The sequence below is a fragment of the Lissotriton helveticus genome, chromosome 7 (assembly GCF_964261635.1).
Source record: "Lissotriton helveticus chromosome 7, aLisHel1.1, whole genome shotgun sequence".
Classification (NCBI taxonomy): domain Eukaryota; kingdom Metazoa; phylum Chordata; class Amphibia; order Caudata; family Salamandridae; genus Lissotriton; species Lissotriton helveticus.
Window position 1 is genome coordinate 930,379,011 of NC_136068.1, and position 14,961 is coordinate 930,393,971.

Below are 14,961 nucleotides of genomic sequence, written 5' to 3' on the forward strand. Positions count from 1 at the left end.
ACGTCACAAGGTACATGCCTATTTAGTTCGGAAAGGGATACACATAGCACTACTCCAGGAGACCCATTTAACTAAGGTGGAGGGCTTAGCACTACAGAGACGATGGAGGGGGCAAGTATTCAACACCACCTACTCAGCGTTTGCATGAGGTGCTCTGATCTGGATTAGAGCAGGGGTCCCTTTCCAGGTCACAAGGCAGACGATAGACCCGGCAGGCAGGTTCGTGGCCATAGAGGGTAGACTCAGGGGGCAGGGATATAGCCTTTTGCAGTGTTTATGCACCTAACATTGATCAGATGGGTTTCCTGACGCAACTTTCTGGTTCGTTGGCGTACTATCTTGCGAGTTCACTGGTGATAGGAGGAGACTTCAGCTCCATAACAGACGCATCGCTGGATAGATCACACCCCCCGCTGGCTGATTCCCCGATACATAGGCTGACTAAAGGCAGGATAGAATGGCAGAATAGATGGAGTCTGGTGGACGCGTGGCGTACGCATCACCCGCTCAATCGTGACTACTCCTTCTTCTCTGGGATGCACGATTTACATGACCGTCTGGATACGGTGTTGTGTTCGCCAACGGTGCTGCCCTCTGTGGTGCAGACTGAATATGTAACGAGGACGATCTCCGATCATAATCCGCTGCTATTCACCATGCACTGGATGACCGGGGTGTCAAGTATACCCACTTGGAGTCTACGGCCTGAAACACTAGAGGACACGATTTTTCAGAAGGTAGTGAACGAAGGGATCACTCATTATTTTGCGGAGAATGCTGGCTCGGCCTCCATGAGGGCGATAGAATGGGATGCTTTCAAAGTGGTTATCGGAGGATATGCATAGGGAAATATGCGGTAGTGCGGAAGGTGCTCCTACGCGACCTGAACCGGGCCGAGGATAGGCTACGTAAGGCAGAATTAGAGAGCCTGACCACCCTGAGCTTCAGGCAGAGGTCAAGACAGCAAAAGAGGAGGTTGCAGCAGAGGTGGAAAGATTGCGCTGCTTTGACTATAAGGCCTATACTGTGAGGGTTCATTCAGAGGGAGACAAGGCAGGAGCTCTACAGGCTTGATTGGCCAACCCGGCGAAGAGAGGCTCCCCTATCTTTGCTCTGGAGAATGATGACGGGGTGGTGGTGTACACCCAAAATGAGATTTTGCACCGTTTGTTGCAATACTATGAGGGACTCTATGAGAGTTCGTTAGTGGCGGGGGACATTGAAATCAGTTCCTTTTTGGAGGGACTTGCACTTCCGGAATTGGAGCAGGAGCAAGCAAAATGCTTAGGCCAGGATATAGAGATAGGTGAAGTTAGAAGTGCTATTAAGCGCATGGCCAGGAATAAATCGCCAGGAGTAGACGGATTGCCGATAGAGTTCTACGGAACGTATATAGATCTGTTGGCGCCGAGACTCGTGGAGGTCTATAGGGAAGCGAAAGACCAGCGACGGTTACCTACTTCCATGCAGGAGGCACTGGTGATTCCACTCTTAAAACCAGGTAGAGAGGGGACGAATCAGGCTTCTCACCGCCCGCTATCAATGCTGACTACAGACTACAAGATACTGAGCAGCATCTTGGCGACCCGACTTTTAAACCATATGACCATGTTGATCCATGACGATCAAGCTGGGTTCATACCGATGAGAAACACGTCCACAAACATTAGAATATTGGTAAGGTTGCTTGAGGAAGACCTGCCAGAGGCACGATAGCCAATGGTATTATCGGTAGATATTGAGAAAGCTTTTGACAGTTTAGAATGGCTATATTTATACAAAACAATGGGGCACTTCGGCCTGGGAGCCTACTTTGTGCAGTGGACGAAAGTGTTATATGCGTCGGCTGTGGCTAGGGTGCGTGTTGGAACGCTGATATCTCCGCAATACCCAGTAGCCTGTGGTACTAGACAGGGTTGTTCTCTCTCCTCTTTGTTGTTCGCCCTAGCAGTGGAGCCCCTAGCGGCAAAGATCCGATTGGGGGACCACTATGATGGTCTGAGATGTAGAGGAGATCGGCAGTACATATCACTATATGCTGATAACCTGCTGTTATTTCTTGAGGATGCATGAGGAGCGTTAATGAGAGCTGGAACCTTGCTGTCGGAATTTGGGGACGTCTCGGGGCTGAGAGTGAACTGGTCGAAAACATGCCTGTTCCCAGTGAGGCAGGGAGAGCCCCAGCCCACCACAGATAGGGATGTGAGGTGGGAACCCACTTGTTTGAAATATCTGGGATAGCATATCTATCACACTGCCGCTGATATGCTGGAAGGGAACTTGGGACGTGGTGTGAGAGCATTGAAAAGTAGTATGGCCTTTTGGGCCACTTATCCTGCTGTCGGTGACGGGCCGAATAACTCTATTGAAAATAATAGCGCTTCCTCGACTATTATATTTTTTTAGAACTCTCCCGATATGGATCCCGTGCTCAATGTTCAAATTGTTGAAATCGCTCATAGTGAGTTTCCTATGGGGAACGGGTAGACGTTGGGTTGCGCAGGCAACGCTCCTTAGGCCCAAAGCTGAGGGAGGATTGGCGGTCCCAGACTTCGAGCTGTATTATTTAGCGGCCCAACTCCAGATATTAACACAAGCAGTTGCGAAGGAATTTAGAGGTCCGGAACAACAAAGAGGGAGGGGAATACCACGCTATGTCCTGTCATTCATAGTGCTGCAACAAAAATTGGACCTTAGAGATCTCCTAACGGAAGAAAAGACACTAAGGCTGCGCTGGAATCGTTGTCAATGCAGGGCGGGAGTCTTGCACCCATATGCGCCTGAAATCCCGTTGGGAATGGCGACAGCACTTCCACACGGCGGTGATTGGGCGCCATTGCAGGAATGGGAAGATGCAGGGCTCCAAATAATAGGAGACCTATACGAGGATGGGGCACTGCTGCCCTATCAGACACTGCAGGAGAGATATGATCTGCCGAGAGGGGGATTTCTTTTAAATGCAGCACTGACTAGGGCACTTCAAGCACACTGTCGGGAGGGGCTGGCGGAGCCTAAAGCAACCATGGCATGCCAATATACCATGATGGCAGCCGGGACTTTCAAGGCGGTCACGTGCCTCTACTGTAGAATGCTTCATGAGGGATTAGCACCCCTGGAGGTACTGAGGGAGAAATGGGAAGCAGACATAGGGTAAAATATTCCTGAAATGGCCTGGAAACAGATTATGCATAGAGCCTGGAAGAGCACAAGAAACGCGAGATTCCAAATAGTGCATTTCTATATAATCCACAGAGCATATTTAACACCTGGGAAAATCCAGAAATGTTTTAAGGTACCAGAGGCGGCGTGCCCTAGATGTGCACGGACAGGAGCAGATTTGGCGCACATGCTATGGTCTTGCCCTGCGATGGGAGCCTACTGGGAGGAGGTGGGAGAGGTCCTGAACACAATCACGGAGCGACAGTTGACCTTTGATATAGCCACTGGTGTTTTGCATTGGTTCTCCCATACATCAAAAAACAAAATAACAAGCAAGTTTGTGGATATTGGACTCCTACTGGCAAAACGGGAAATAACGAGACATTGGAAGGCGACAGTAAGACCTAGTAGCAGGAGATGGAGGGCTGAGTTTGTGAAAGGGGCTAGCAGCGAGAGCACACTTCGATACCAGCAGGCAAGATGGCTGAACAATGAAAGAGCGTTGGAGGCAGCGACGGCATGGAAAACATTAGTGCAAGCGTTACAGGGTTATCAGACAGAGTATGAATGAGAGGAGATTGCAATAGCAGTAGGAGACCCCCGAGCTATGACAGGTATATCGTAAGACTGAAAGGGAAGTGGCTCCTGTTCACGCAAGACAAAACAGAACTAAAGCGAGGTACACACCGGTGACAAGGGGGGCGAGGGGGGGTCACGTCAGTTGGGGGGGGGGGAGTTGAGGGTACAAAAAATTTGTGGGTTCTGTTTATTGACATTCGACCACCTGCCACATCACAGGACTTGTATTGCACAACATAAAAGGACTGTGGGGTGGGGACCTTTGCGGGGGTTGGATTGTCATGTTGATTGGTAGATTATATGACTGTGTATGAGGAATGTACAAAACCCAATAAACTACGTTTTAAAAAAAAAAAGCTATGTTGTATGAAATTCGAATCTTATTGATTATATATTGTCATGTTTATATGTGATGGTTGATAATAAACATGGCCTCTCTACCCACAGCTCTGGTTGCCAAGTCTTGATTTGTGGGTTATAATGGGTGCAGGGCCGGGAACAACATGAGGAGTCCTGTTCCTAGGATTGACGCACCTCAGGACAACCCAAGATCGAACTGGAAGTCCGACTTTCTCCTCCGGATATTACTACTGTATGCTGAATAAGTACCGCGTTTGTCATGGAAACCAGGGGAGAGGATGTTGTGTGCCCCACTCTCTGTGAGTGGATCAGTGATTATTCCCGGTAAACAGAGTGCATTTGTTACCCCAAGTATTAGCTAGGTGTCAAGGGCCTGGGTGCATGTGCATTTCTCCTCCCGATTAATTATAGTTTGGATTTGAGACTAGCAGCTGTTGGTTGTTGAATAATTTTGATTTGCGTGTTTTTACTAAGTGTTCTCTGGGGTTGTTGCCTCTCTTTTAAGCGGCAATGGTTCTTGGTCCCGCTTTCGGGCAGTGAGCTTTCCAATCAAAGGTACCATGTGTTGTGGAGTTCCCCTCACTCGTCCCTCAAAGAAGATCGCGCAGTCACTCTGGCACAAATTGTAGATGCGGTAGGGTTTTCGTTTTGTTTTTTTCTTTATCTCTTTTCTCACTTTTCCTGGCTAAGGCGGCTGGAAGTGTCGAGAGTCTTGAGCATGTTTTTTCTTTCCGAGGTGCAGAGTACGGTGTGTGCTAAAAGGTCCGGCACCAGAGCCAACCTGCGTCCTTGCTCCTTACCCGTGAAGTAGCCAAACATCAGCCCCCAATACAGAGTTTATTTTTTTAATATGGAATCTCACTGTCTGGATGCAGTGACTTTGGAAACAATAAATGTGCATGTGCTTGTTCAAGCACCTAAAGTTAAAAGCATCTCGTCTCCCTCCTTGGCGTTTATTGTTTTTGTCTCCCTCTCTTAACACAAGTGGAGGCATCTATTAGTTCACTTCAAAAACGCAATGGACGCAACCTTTGCCTGTATATAAGATTGATTTGATTCCATCCTGTGAATCTATTGCTTTAAGTATTCTTTCTCGCACTGGGCAAGTTATTGTGCTGAAGATGAATCTGCCAAGAATCAGTTTGCTGGGATGTATAGCACTTTTGTCAGTAACCTTTCACTGTAATGGTTCTAGGGTCACTGAGCACAAGCTGTGCACGTAGGATTCAGGTGAGGAGCCTATCACTTTGAGCTGGTCTGCCACACACGCATGACGAGGACGTGCTTTATGAATCGACGCAAATCGATCATTTGGTAAAAGGTGGGCTTAATATTGACGTCGATGGAACGTGTTTGTAAAAAATCAAGGAGATGGAGACATCGATTTAAGAGGGATTTTAGCAGTTGTAATGTAAGCTACATGAGCAAGCTGTGAAACATTAAGAGCAGTGTTAAAATACAAACAGGTCTACAGGGCGTTATACGAATACAGTCATCCATATATTGCAAATTGTGACAAGCACACCCGTACTTTGCGATTCAGAGTTGGGCAGAAACACAAAATAGCAGTCAAAGGTGGGCAGTTATTGTCGTACAGCACACGCCATTATATGACTAACTCGGGAGAATGGCACGTTAACATATAGCGGGTGCATTTAACGCAGAGGCTCCCGAAGGAAGCGCGCAGTGCGTGTCTTACATAGATGTTGAGACCATTGATAGAAAAATGTGCATCTTCAGTTTATTAGGATATCACGTTACATTAACAAACTATTAACAGCGGGGGCATGAGTTCCCCCATTTACAGAACGTCCATACAGTGCTCACTCCCCCACTGAAAGACCATGGTCTCGTCTCTCACCACGTAATAGGAATTGTCAGTAACCCACAGTGACTGATGATGGTTACATTTCATTCTTCTTCCTCACTCAGAGGTGAGATCTTCAAATAGAAGAAAAAGGTAAACCTGCCTGTGAAATGAATCCCAAGTAGAGGTGATTTCGACGTATTTATAAGATTGTGCAATTAGTCACTGCAACGCTGAGAGGCGCTGTTTGTTAACTAGAGAAATAGAAGGCCGGTTTCTGCAGATCATGTGATTCCTATTCAGTGCAGATGCGTCTGAGACTTCCTTTTACTGGCAGTGCTCGGCGAGATCTCCTTCAGTGAGGTTTAACCCTACATCTTTATTCAGACACCTTGTGTGGAGTGCTCGTTTGCTTGGAATGACTCAGTTACCCAGTCGCTATCACTCTGGGGCTCAGACAACTAGACATTGTCACTACATGGCTCGTTCTCCAAGACTCTGTTACTCCGGAGATCAGTCATCGAGGCGCTGTTACTCCGGGGCTCTGGCATCGAGGCGCTGTTACTCCAGAGATCGGACATCGAGGCGCTGTTACTCCCGGGCTCAGGCATCGAGGCGCTGTTGCTCCGGGGCTCAGTCATCGAGGCGCTGTTACTCCGGGGCTCAGGCTTCGAGGCGCTGTCACTCCGGGGCTCCTCTGCTGCTTCTTGTTGCTCTGCTGACAGTCTGTGGAGCCGCTCCCGGGCAGCTGCGATATTCCATTCCCGAGGAGATGAGGAAAGGCGCTTTTGTTGGGAATGTGGCTCTGGATCTGGGGATGGATACAAAGGAGTTATCAGAGGGAGGAGCCCGGATTGTGTCCAGAGGTAGGAAGCAGTATTTTAATCTCAATGTAAACAACGGACATCTATACATTAATGAAAGGATTGACAGGGAGCAATTATGTGGGCACCTCGTTCGGTGTCTCATAAATGTAGAAATGTTTTCTGAGAAAAAAATGAAGGTGTATGCAATCGAAGTAGAAATTCAAGATATTAATGACAATGCGCCCACATTTATCGCTCACCAGCTGTCATTACAAATCATTGAAAACACCGCACCGGGAACAAGTTTTTTGCTACCAGAAGCGCAGGATGCAGATGAAGGAAAGAATTCCCTTGAAAACTACCAGCTCAGCGCAAATGAGCACTTCACCCTGGATGTAACAATAAAAGCAGGTGGCACTAAGTATGCAAAGCTGGTCCTAGAAAAACCTCTAGATCGGGAGGAACAGGATTTTCACCAACTGATCCTGACGGCCACAGATGGAGGGGATCCGGTCAGATCAGGCACAATGCAGATTAATATCAATGTGCAGGATGTGAATGACAATGTCCCAGTGTTTGACCAGTCTGTCTATAAATTCACCGTGCAGGAAGATGTGCCCAAGGGCGCTGTGGTGGGCAGCGTCAGAGCCACTGATATTGACCAGGCATCAAATGCGGAAGTACGCTATTCATTCCACAAAATTACAGACGTCGCATTAAATAAATTTAAATTGGATTCTATCACTGGAGAAATATCACTGATTGAAGAGTTAGATTTCGAAGAATCTGAATTGTACGAATTTGAGGTCCAGGGAAGCGATGCAAGTTTTTCATCATGCTGCAAAGTTTTGCTAGAGGTCATTAACATCAATGATAATAGCCCAGAGATTTTGATATCATCTGCTCTGAGACAAGTTTCAGAAAACAGCCCATCGGGTACCGTCATTGCTGTTCTGGAAATATTTGATAGAGATTCTGGAGTCAACGGTGTGGTTCATTGCTTCCTTCCTCCTCACCTTCCCTTTCAGGTACAGAAGTCCGTCGGGAGCTATTACAGTTTAATAACTGACAGTGTTTTGGACAGGGAGCAGGTATCTCAATATAACATAACGATTACAGCCACAGACAGTGGAAGTCCCCCACTGTCTAGAACCAAAACCATAAGCCTTGAGGTAACAGATGAAAATGACAACCCACCAGTGTTTAAACAAACCTCATATAGTGCCTACGTTATGGAAAACATTCCTTCTAGAACGTCCATTTTTTGTACCGAGGCAAGCGATTTGGATGGGGAGAATAATGCCAAGATCCAATACTCCATCATTGGAGGGCATATTGGAAATGATCCACTTTCTTCCTATATTTCAATTAATCCCGAATCTGGTGTCATTTATGCACTTCAGTCCTTCGACTTTGAAAAGTTCAAAGAGTTTCAGATTCATGTGGAGGCTCGGGATGGTGGCTCACCACCCCTTTCCAGCAATGTCACAGTGACATTTTTTATACTGGATCAGAATGATAACACCCCAGAAATATTATACCCATCACCACCCTCAGACGGCTCCTCTGGGGTGGAAATGGCTCCTCGCTCCTCTGGACCAGGTTATCTGATCACTAAAGTCATTGCAGTCGATGCTGATTCAGGACAAAATTCCTGGCTCTCCTACCAGCTGCTGAGGTCCACAGACCAGGGACTGTTTACTGTAGGTCTTCACACCGGAGAAATCAGGACAGCTCGCCCCATTATGGAAAAAGATGCCATAAAACAATTCCTAGTGGTCTTAGTGAAGGACAATGGACAGACCCCTCTCTCTTCTACAGTTACAGTCACCATAGTGTTGGCAGACAGTATGCCGGAAATACTTCATGATATAATTAACCATTCAGCTCCTGTAGACATGGAGTCAAACCTCACCCTGTATCTGGTGATCGCTGTAGCTGTTGTTTCCTTCTTGTTCCTTTTCCTGATCCTTCTTGTGTTGGCCATCAGGCTTCACCACTGGAGGGAATCCCAGCTCTCTGAGTCATCAATTGCTAATTTCAGTTCACTTCCTGACTCTCAGTTTGTGGGGATTGATGGTGTCAAGGCTTTTCTACAGATCTATTCTCACGATGTCTATTTAACAGACACAGGGAGAACCAAGCAGAAGCTCCATAATTCAGGGGACTCAAACACCCTTTCAGGAAACCAGAATAATGACAATGAGGCACCTCTCCTCGTTGAAGATTTTTTAGGGATCTGTAAAGAGGATCATCTTATCGTTCCGGTAAGTACACTTTGTTTTCTCATTTCATTGGATGTTAATAAATGTTCAATACGAACTGCAGACTGGTATGCAATTCTGGCTGTAACTTGTAATAGAAAACATAATATGTTTTTTCCTTTTTCGTGCAATGCTACACTTTTAATTTTAACAGGTTTATGACTGTCAAAAATGGAAAATAAGGCTCTGAATCTTAATTTCTCTGCTTAAACATAAGTCTATTTAGCGCTTTCATATCTGAATTTTTTTTAATATCTAATTTTTCGTGAAAATCTGAAGTAGTTAAATACCGTAGGAACTAGTATCACAAGAGCAAAAATCTCAGTTTATGTAGACGTGTTTAATGGTATCTTCATCGGTCCCTCCCCTGGGTAACATTCTGTTTAAATATTGCAGTCTTTTCTGGGAGTTTGTTAGATATGAGCTTTAGAAGGTAAACGAAAATAAAACATAAGTGTACAATTATAAGCATGTATCATTGGCGGATGAACCCTGATAAGATATGTCATTGTTTTTGTGTGTATTATAGATGCCCCCACCCCCCAATAAATAAAACCAAAATTGCTCATTATTGCTTAACTGTTTGCTTACAGTCAGTTTGCCTTTTTACTTAGCACAATTAATTGCTATGTTTTCCTTCTTTAGCTTTTCATTTCTGCTGAAATGTTCTGGAAACAAACAATATAGAAAATATATCAGATACAACCAATGTAATTCTTTCACGTTTCCTCGTTTCTTAAATGTTATACTTTTTTTTTTTTCTTAATTATGTGATTGTTGTCTCTTCCGAAAATATTTTCAGTTAAAACAAAAAGACGTTTGGCAATTGAAGTCAAAATCAGGTTAACGTTTAGTGAAAACCTGAAATCCCTGTAGGATCTTCAGTGGATAACCACCGACCCATCTCCCAGGTTTGTGGGTAGTTCTTATATTTTGTATGCAAGCTTTAAGAACTGAACATTTTGAAACCGGACTTCGCATACGTGTGGGCCTTGTATTCCCCTATGAAGCCTGGTTCCTCTTTGGCTGTGTGCCTCCATGGTCCTTGGTTTCTGGTAAACTGATAGCGTCAGTCCAATCCCCCATATTATATGGCATTTTACGACATTGGTCTTTCTGTGCACTGTCAGCGCCCTAAATAAGGTTTATCGTGAACACATTGTTGCCTCCCAGTTTACATTAGACGCGCCGTCATGAAAGGCGATGCACAAAAACTGCATATCTGAAAGTGTCTGTGCATAGTGCTAAAGGGAGTGCTCGGTTCGTTCAGTGGATATGAAACGTGCGTCTACTATATGTTCGTGAGTAACAGTGGTAATTGCGCCTTGCTTTATCTGCGCGCAGTTTCCAGAAAGGAAGTTGTTTTCGTTGTCCAGCTTCCATAAATTTGCACAAGGGGGCGCTGTTATACAAGACGCGAGAGCCTCAGAAAATATCCTTTCGCGGGCAGTGCTTTCATTGCACAGTCGCACAACAGAGGAGACTCGGCAGGAACGGACTATCATTCACAGCGCTTCTTTTCCGGGATTAACAACCGGGCTTGCTTCTTTGCTCGTGATTGTCGTTTTGTTGGGACGGACGCGGTTTCATGCAAATATTCTTGAAAGGTTGGGTGTTTCCGAAGATGAAGTCAGAGTGGATGATGCCTCGCACGGCGACCCTCCCCGGAGCAGCAGAGCCGAGAGGCAGACGGCAAGTACTGGCGGCGTTCTTGTTTCTCTGGTTATGTGCGGGAGTTTCTGGTCAGCTACAATATTCAGTCGCAGAAGAAATGAAAAGGGGCTCTGTTGTTGGAAACATAGCAAAAGATTTGGGGTTAAATGCGAAGCAGTTGCCCTACAGGAACCCCCGTGTCATTTCGGCCACAGAGATTAGATATTTTGCAATAAATGCGGAATCCGGGGACCTGCTCGTGAATGACAGAATAGACAGGGAGGAAATATGCGGCGAAGTAGCCACGTGCTCCATCACATTTGAGACGGTCGTGGAGAATCCTATGAATGTTTTTGATGTCCAAGTCCTCATTCTGGACATCAACGACAACTCTCCAGCATTTCTGAAGAGCTCCCTTGTTGTTGAAATCGTTGAGACCACGTTGCCGGGAGCGCGCATCGCACTTGGGTTTGCCAGAGACCCTGATATTGGTATTAATGCCCTGCAGGGCTATACACTCAGCAGTAACCAGCACTTCAAGCTCGAAGAGACCAGGAGCAGCGAAGGCTACACACTGGCAGAATTAGTTCTGGAGAAGGGTTTAGACCGTGAAAAACAAAGTCACCACAATTTGATTTTGACCGCATATGATGGAGGGGATCCAATCAGGTCCAGCACCGTGGACATTAATATTAATGTTCTTGACGCCAATGACAATTTCCCAGTGTTCAGTCAGCAGAGCTACAGAGCCAGCATCAGTGAAGGGGCAGCAAATAACTCGGTGGTGCTTGAAATAAAAGCCACAGACAAGGATGTAGGTTCAAATTCAGAAATCAAATACTTTTTCAGCAGCATTTCTGGCAATGCAGCACATACATTCAGTTTGGATGCAGACACTGGAGAAATTAAAGTGAACTCTACACTCGACTTTGAGGAAACACATTCTTACAAAATGTTAGTAGAGGCGAAGGATGGAGGGGGCCATGTTACCCAGACTATGGTATTTATAGACATTGTTGATGAAAACGACAATGCTCCAGAGATAACATTCACCTCAGTCACCAGCAAAGTGCCAGAGGACTCACTACCAGGCACGGTGGTAGCGCTGATCAATATCCGAGACCGGGATTCTGGAGAAAATGGTGAAGTTGTTTGTCATATTCAAGAAAGCTTGCCATTTACATTGGCCTCTTCATCTGGAAAGATTTACAAACTAGTGACAGCAGGTGCCCTTGACAGGGAAACCATCCCAGACTATAATATCACAGTGACTGCCACAGACAAAGGATCTCCTCCTCTGGCCACTAGCCAGACTATCCGGATACAGCTGTCCGACATAAATGACAATTTGCCAGTTTTTGACAAGCTTTACTACCAAGCCTATGTGCAAGAGAATAACATAGCCGGTGCTTCAATTTTCCGGGTGAAGGCGTCTGATTATGATATGGATCAAAACGGCCGTATCACATATTCTATGCTGAATAATAACATTGAGACAGTCCCCCTTTCCTCTTACATCTCCATTAATTCCCAGACTGGAGTGATCTACGCCCAGCGTTCCTATGACTACGAGCAGCTCAAGGAGTTTCAGTTCCAGGTCAAGGCGGAGGACTCTGGTTCTCCACCTCTCAGCAGTAATGTCACCGTCAGAGTGTTTATTGTAGATCAGAATGATAACACTCCTGAAATACTATATCCTGCGCTAGATCACAACAATCATGTATTGTTCGAATTAGTTCATCCTTCATCTGAAGCAAATTATCTTATCACAAAGGTGGTGGCCGTGGATGCTGATTCTGGTCACAATGCATGGTTGTCCTACCAGCTGCTGGAAGCTCCTGAATCATCTTTCTTTAAAATAGGACTCCATACTGGAGAAATCAGAACATCAAAAGCCTTGCTGGGAAAAGATCTTGTGAGGAACAAGGTGATCATCACGGTGAAGGACAACGGTCAGCCTTCTCTCTCAGCGACAGTTACTCTAAACATGGTCTTTACAGAAGATCTACAGGAGGCACTTCCCGAATTAAGAAACCAGCCCACTGACCCTGACGATGAATCAAATTTGAAGGTCTATTTAGTTGTGTCTTTAGCTTTAATTTCCTTCCTCTTCATTGTAACTCTAATGCTGGCAGTGATTATCAAGTGCAGAAGACCAAAGGGACCCGTGATTTGTGATTCTTTACTTCCTGCTCTTTATCCCCACCTCGACCCACGACTCTCAACTAATTACCAAAACGGGACTCTGCCCTTGCCCTATGCATATGAGGTCGGCGTGGCCCTGGATTCTAAGCAAAATGAGTTCTCTTTTCTCAAACCGAGTCAAAATATGTCCACTGACGTCCTCTTTTCTGTGAATGACTCTGGCATTGGGAATGATTCTGTGGATGGAACTGTTGGCAATGAGATATTACAACAGGTGAGGCTCGGTTCTGTTTTATAAGAAGTTTTTCGTATTTCCTTTACTCTTTATTTCCCTATTTGCAGCTTCTTTTGTGTTCCTATTAATTTACTATAAATGGCTAAATAGTAGCTGCATACTCAAATTGCACGGTTTGAAAAACCCTGTAATGAAAATGTGGGTGTTGTGTGCATTTTATTGTGATCGCTGTGAAGTTGTGTAGTTATTTAAATACACAATTTCTCTTTAATTTTTAAGCACAATCCTTCTGCTATTTTCTCTACAATGACAGCACAGATAGTGAATACACTTCGCTGGAAATGTTAGCAAATACCATGTAGATTTATATTATGTGGGTGTTGTGTGCATTGTGAAGTTGTGCAGTTAATTAAATAGTTAATTAAATACACAATTTCTCGTTCCTTTTTAAGCACAATCCATGTGTTATTTCCTCTACAATAACAGCACAGATAGTGAATACACTTCGCTAGAAATGTTAGCAGGATACCTTGTAGATGTATGTTGGTTTTCATTTTTTTTGGTTGCTGGCAAATGTTTCTGATTGCCTTAATGTATTATTATCATTATTGTTGTGAGCATTGTTGTTATCTGATATTATACTTTTGCGTTATACAGATCAGGTAACATTTATTGGAACCATTCTTTAATTGTAAAACACCTAAAGAAAACAGTATAACACTGTGGTATCCTTTGCATTACAAGTGTGTGTGTTGATCTTTGTGGTACTAGGAGGAGGCAGGCCAGCACAGAAGATAAAGGTCTAGATCGGAAAGGAGACTTCTCTTTTTGGGGACAGATGGAGTTGGAAAGTTTCCCCATTATGATATGGTTTTGGTGCTCAGGAGAAATGGGAGCTAGTGATGGCAAATAGAAGTGGGAAAGGCAGAGAAAATAAGAGATAGCCTTGCAAGCGAAGCTTCACTGGGCATCTACTTTGTTGTATATATTAATGCTAAAATTGTTTAAAGGAAGTGGTTAGTAGTGGGTGAACTCTTCGGTCAGAGTGAAGTCACTTAGAAGTTCAACACCTATCACAAAATTCAGGTGCACCAAATTTTGTCTGTGTTTGACTGTATCTTATCATTGAGGGTGGTTCATTCTTGTAGTCTGAGACATGGAAGGCTTTCAACCAATGAGAAAGCTGTAATAGTAAAACATGAATGTGAAATTTCTGCATGCTACATGTATATGATTTTCTCTTGTTTTGTATTGGTGGATCTCTCGATGTCAGAGGGACAGAGGTGGTGGGTCGCTCACATCATTTTTTTAACCCTTCTCAGTTGTGCAGCAGTGGTGTGATGCCTAGTCTTACAAGTAATCCGTTCAGTGTATATGTTAAGTTAGATCATTCCCCTGGTGTCTTCTCTTTCCTACCTTCGCCATTTTATCTTTCCAGGCAGTGACATATAGTACAACGATTTCAATGGTGGAACAGGTCTTCTCAAGATGTCGTAATTCTTGTGGGTTTATCATGGCCTTATTTGTACCAACTATCAGTCTCGTAAAAATGAGCTTTGCAAACTATTGACAAAAAAATATTTTTTTTACTGTTATGCTGCTAATACATCCTCTTTGCTCAAAGCAAAATGTCGATATTTCTACCCAGCCTATGTCTGTTTGATTGTAGAATGCTTTTGCCATTGTGATTCGACAAACCTTTCTCCAGTTCACAAAAATTGAGCAAGGCTGATATCGCAGGTGACTGACGTTTGTATTAGAGAGTGAATGAAAAGTAGATGAACAATTTGTCTACTATCAATTTAATATCTTGGAAGATGTGACCTGCACTTGAGAAAGGGAAGACAAAGAAATGCTTTCAACCTGAAGAAATCAGTTTGTCCATTAGGCATTTCTAATATTTATATGTGAATGTGTATGCACCAGTAAGTGGGAGCACATATGTCTGAGTAG

The 14,961-nt window shown here is 44.6% G+C and overlaps 1 protein-coding gene and 1 pseudogene across 1 annotated transcript in view; both read left to right on the plus strand.

Moving 5' to 3' along the window:
- LOC144769351 (protocadherin gamma-A6 pseudogene) overlaps window positions 1–9,662 on the plus strand; it is a 35,684-nt pseudogene extending 26,022 nt beyond the window's left edge.
- A 921-nt stretch (window positions 9,663–10,583) lies between these two features.
- The window catches only part of LOC144769402 (protocadherin gamma-C3-like), a 917,178-nt gene continuing 912,800 nt past the window's right edge, over window positions 10,584–14,961 (plus strand). Inside the window, exon 1 of the mRNA XM_078653467.1 lies at window positions 10,584–13,047. Coding sequence (XP_078509593.1) covers window positions 10,600–13,047 — 2,448 coding nt within the window. The 5' untranslated portion in view covers window positions 10,584–10,599. The remainder of the gene's footprint in view (window positions 13,048–14,961) is intronic.